The sequence below is a fragment of the Oncorhynchus mykiss genome, chromosome 18 (assembly GCF_013265735.2).
Source record: "Oncorhynchus mykiss isolate Arlee chromosome 18, USDA_OmykA_1.1, whole genome shotgun sequence".
NCBI classification, from domain to species: Eukaryota; Metazoa; Chordata; class Actinopteri; order Salmoniformes; family Salmonidae; genus Oncorhynchus; species Oncorhynchus mykiss.
Genome location: NC_048582.1, coordinates 2,081,786 through 2,086,785, shown reverse-complemented (window position 1 = coordinate 2,086,785; position 5,000 = coordinate 2,081,786). Strand labels below are relative to the sequence as shown.

Sequence of the window (5,000 nt, the reverse complement as noted above, 5' to 3'; positions counted from 1 at the left end):
CTTTTCCTCCCTCCCTCTCTCTCTTCCCCTTCTGCCCCCCTCCTCCTCCTCCTCTCTATTCCTCACCTCATCCCTCCCTCTCTCTTCCTCTCTCTTCCCTGCAGCATCTGACAACGATCAGGAACGATGCCCTGGACATTCAGCTCAAGGTGAATGAATTGAATTATATTTGTGTGTTAAACCAATAGCTACAGACAGATGATAACAGTTGAAGACGTGGATGTAGAGACGGGGGTTTAAAAAGCCGTCCCGTATTCGATGTGCGTTTCTATGTTTCCACGTGTCTGTTTCCCAATAGGTGTTTGAGGAGCACAAGGAAGAGGATCTGATGGAGCTCAGTCACCGGCTGGAGGACATCAAGAGTGAACTGGAATATCCTTTTCTACTGTACGCACGCACGCACGCACGCACGCACGCACGCACACACACACACACACACACACACACACACACACACACACACACACACACACACACACACACACACACACACACACACACACACACACACACACACACACACACACACAGAGATACAGACACACACACACACACACACACACACACAGAGATACACACACACACACACACACATATACACACATATACACACACACACAGACACACACACACACACACACAGAGATACAGATACACACACACACACACACAGACACACACACACACAGACACACACACACACACACACACACACACACACACACAGACACAGACACAGACACACACACACACACACACACACACACACACACACACACACACACTCACACAGTCTTTAACATAGTGCACTGTGTTGTTGATCCCACGTTGCCTCTCCTCCTTCAGTCTCTCATCCATTATATATTCAGGTACTAGAGCTGATACTGTTCCCCCTCTTATGGAAGGTACTCTGACATTAATACAGGGCCAAGAGAGAGTACCTACCCCTCATACAATAGAGAGAGTACTAATACAATAGAGATAGTACCTACCCCTCATACAATAGAGATAGTACTAATACAATAGAGAGAGTACTAATACAATAGAGATAGTACCTACCCCTCATACAATAGGGAGAGTACCTACCCCTCATACAATAGAGATAGTACCTACCCCTCATACAATAGAGACAGTACCTACCCCTCATACAATAGAGATAGTACTAATACAATAGAGATAGTACCTACCCCTCATACAATAGGGAGAGTACCTACCCCTCATACAATAGGGAGAGTACCTACCCCTCATACAATAGAGATAGTACCTACCCCTCATACAATAGAGATAGTACTTACCCCTCATACAATAGAGATAGTACCTACCCCTCATACAATAGAGATAGTACTAATACAATAGAGATAGTACCTACCCCTCATACAATAGAGAGAGTACCTACCCCTCATACAATAGAGATAGTACCTACCCCTCATACAATAGAGGTAGTACCTACCCCTCATACAATAGAGATAGTACCTACCCCTCATACAATAGAGGTAGTACCTACCCCTCATACAATAGAGAGAGTACCTACCCCTCATACAATAGAGACAGTACCTACCCCTCATACAATAGAGGTAGTACCTACCCCTCATACAATAGAGGTAGTACCTACCCCTCATACAATAGAGACAGTACCTACCCCTCATACAATAGAGACAGTACCTACCCCTCATACAATAGAGAGAGTACCTACCCCTCATACAATAGAGGTAGTACCTACCCCTCATACAATAGAGAGAGTACCTACCCCTCATACAATAGAGACAGTACCTACCCCTCATACAATAGAGAGAGTACCTACCCCTCATACAATAGAGGTAGTACTTACCCCTCATACAATAGAGGTAGTACCTACCCCTCATACAATAGAGAGAGTACCTACCCCTCATACAATAGAGACAGTACCTACCCCTCATACAATAGAGACAGTACCTACCCCTCATACAATAGAGACAGTACCTACCCCTCATACAATAGAGAGAGTACCTACCCCTCATACAATAGAGACAGTACCTACCCCTCATACAATAGAGACAGTACCTACCCCTCATACAATAGAGAGAGTACCTACCCCTCATACAATAGAGATAGTACCTACCCCTCATACAATAGAGAGAGTACTAATACAATAGAGAGAGTACTAATACAATAGAGAGAGTACTAATACAATAGTACCCCTACTAATACAATAGAGATAGTACCTACCCCTCATACAATAGAGTACCTACCCCTCATACAATAGAGATAGTACCTACCCCTCATACAATAGAGATAGTACTAATACAATAGAGATAGTACCTACCCCTCATACAATAGAGAGAGTACCTACCCCTCATACAATAGAGAGAGTACCTACCCCTCATACAATAGAGATAGTACCTACCCCTCATACAATAGAGACAGTACCTACCCCTCATACAATAGAGTACCTACCCCTCATACAATAGAGATAGTACCTACCCCTCATACAATAGAGAGAGTACTAATACAATAGAGATAGTACCTACCCCTCATACAATAGAGAGAGTACCTACCCCTCATACAATAGAGATAGTACCTACCCCTCATACAATAGAGATAGTACTTACCCCTCATACAATAGAGATAGTACCTACCCCTCAAACAATAGAGATAGTACCTACCCCTCATACAATAGAGATAGTACTAATACAATAGAGATAGTACTTACCCCTCATACAATAGAGATAGTACTAATACAATAGAGATAGTACTAATAAAATAGAGATAGTACCTACCCCTCATACAATAGAGATAGTACTTACCCCTCATACAGTAGAGATAGTACCTACCCCTCATACAATAGAGATAGTACCTACCCCTCATACAATAGAGATAGTACTTACCCCTCATACAATAGAGATAGTACTAATACAATAGAGATAGTACTAATAAAATAGAGATAGTACTAATAAAATAGAGATAGTACCTACCCCTCATACAATAGAGATAGTACTTACCCCTCATACAATAGAGATAGTACTAATACAATAGAGATAGTACTAATAAAATAGAGATAGTACCTACCCCTCATACAATAGAGTACCTACCCCTCATACAATAGAGATAGTACCTACCCCTCATACAATAGAGATAGTACTTACCCCTCATACAATAGAGATAGTACTTACCCCTCATACAATAGAGATAGTACTCATACAATATATATATTACTAATACAATATAGATAGTACTAATACAATATAGATATTACTAATACAATAGAGAGAGTACTAATACAATAGAGATAGTACTTACCCCTCATACAATAGAGATAGTACCTACCCCTCATACAATAGAGATAGTACCTACCCCTCATACAATAGAGATATTACTTACCCCTCATACAATAGAGATAGTACCTACCCCTCATACAATAGAGATAGTACCTACCCCTCATACAATAGAGATAGTACTAATACAATAGAGATAGTACCTACCCCTCATACAATAGAGAGAGTACCTACCCCTCATACAATAGAGATAGTACCTACCCCTCATACAATAGAGGTAGTACCTACCCCTCATACAATAGAGATAGTACCTACCCCTCATACAATAGAGATAGTACCTACCCCTCATACAATAGAGGTAGTACCTACCCCTCATACAATAGAGACAGTACCTACCCCTCATACAATAGAGAGAGTACCTACCCCTCATACAATAGAGACAGTACCTACCCCTCATACAATAGAGGTAGTACCTACCCCTCATACAATAGAGGTAGTACCTACCCCTCATACAATAGAGACAGTACCTACCCCTCATACAATAGAGACAGTACCTACCCCTCATACAATAGAGAGAGTACCTACCCCTCATACAATAGAGATAGTACCTACCCCTCATACAATAGAGATAGTACCTACCCCTCATACAATAGAGAGAGTACCTACCCCTCATACAATAGAGACAGTACCTACCCCTCATACAATAGAGAGAGTACCTACCCCTCATACAATAGAGGTAGTACTTACCCCTCATACAATAGAGGTAGTACCTACCCCTCATACAATAGAGAGAGTACCTACCCCTCATACAATAGAGACAGTACCTACCCCTCATACAATAGAGAGAGTACCTACCCCTCATACAATAGAGATAGTACCTACCCCTCATACAATAGAGAGAGTACTAATACAATAGAGAGAGTACTAATACAATAGAGAGAGTACTAATACAATAGTACCCCTACTAATACAATAGAGATAGTACCTACCCCTCATACAATAGAGTACCTACCCCTCATACAATAGAGATAGTACCTACCCCTCATACAATAGAGATAGTACTAATACAATAGAGAGAGTACCTACCCCTCATACAATAGAGAGAGTACCTACCCCTCATACAATAGAGACAGTACCTACCCCTCATACAATAGAGACAGTACCTACCCCTCATACAATAGAGAGAGTACCTACCCCTCATACAATAGAGATAGTACCTACCCCTCATACAATAGAGAGAGTACTAATACAATAGAGAGAGTACTAATACAATAGAGAGAGTACTAATACAATAGTACCCCTACTAATACAATAGAGATAGTACCTACCCCTCATACAATAGAGTACCTACCCCTCATACAATAGAGATAGTACCTACCCCTCATACAATAGAGATAGTACTAATACAATAGAGATAGTACCTACCCCTCATACAATAGAGAGAGTACCTACCCCTCATACAATAGAGAGAGTACCTACCCCTCATACAATAGAGATAGTACCTACCCCTCATACAATAGAGACAGTACCTACCCCTCATACAATAGAGTACCTACCCCTCATACAATAGAGATAGTACCTACCCCTCATACAATAGAGAGAGTACTAATACAATAGAGATAGTACCTACCCCTCATACAATAGAGAGAGTACCTACCCCTCATACAATAGAGATAGTACCTACCCCTCATACAATAGAGATAGTACTTACCCCTCATACAATAGAGATAGTACCTACCCCTCAAACAA

General features: G+C 41.2%; 1 protein-coding gene across 1 annotated transcript in view; it reads left to right on the top strand.

Moving 5' to 3' along the window:
* The window catches only part of LOC110517047 (protein diaphanous homolog 3), a 536,597-nt gene that overhangs the window by 253,202 nt on the left and 278,395 nt on the right, over positions 1-5,000 (top strand). The window contains exons 11-12 of the mRNA XM_036951469.1: positions 105-149; positions 299-372. Of these exons, the coding sequence (XP_036807364.1) occupies positions 105-149; positions 299-372 (119 nt within the window). The remainder of the gene's footprint in view (positions 1-104; positions 150-298; positions 373-5,000) is intronic.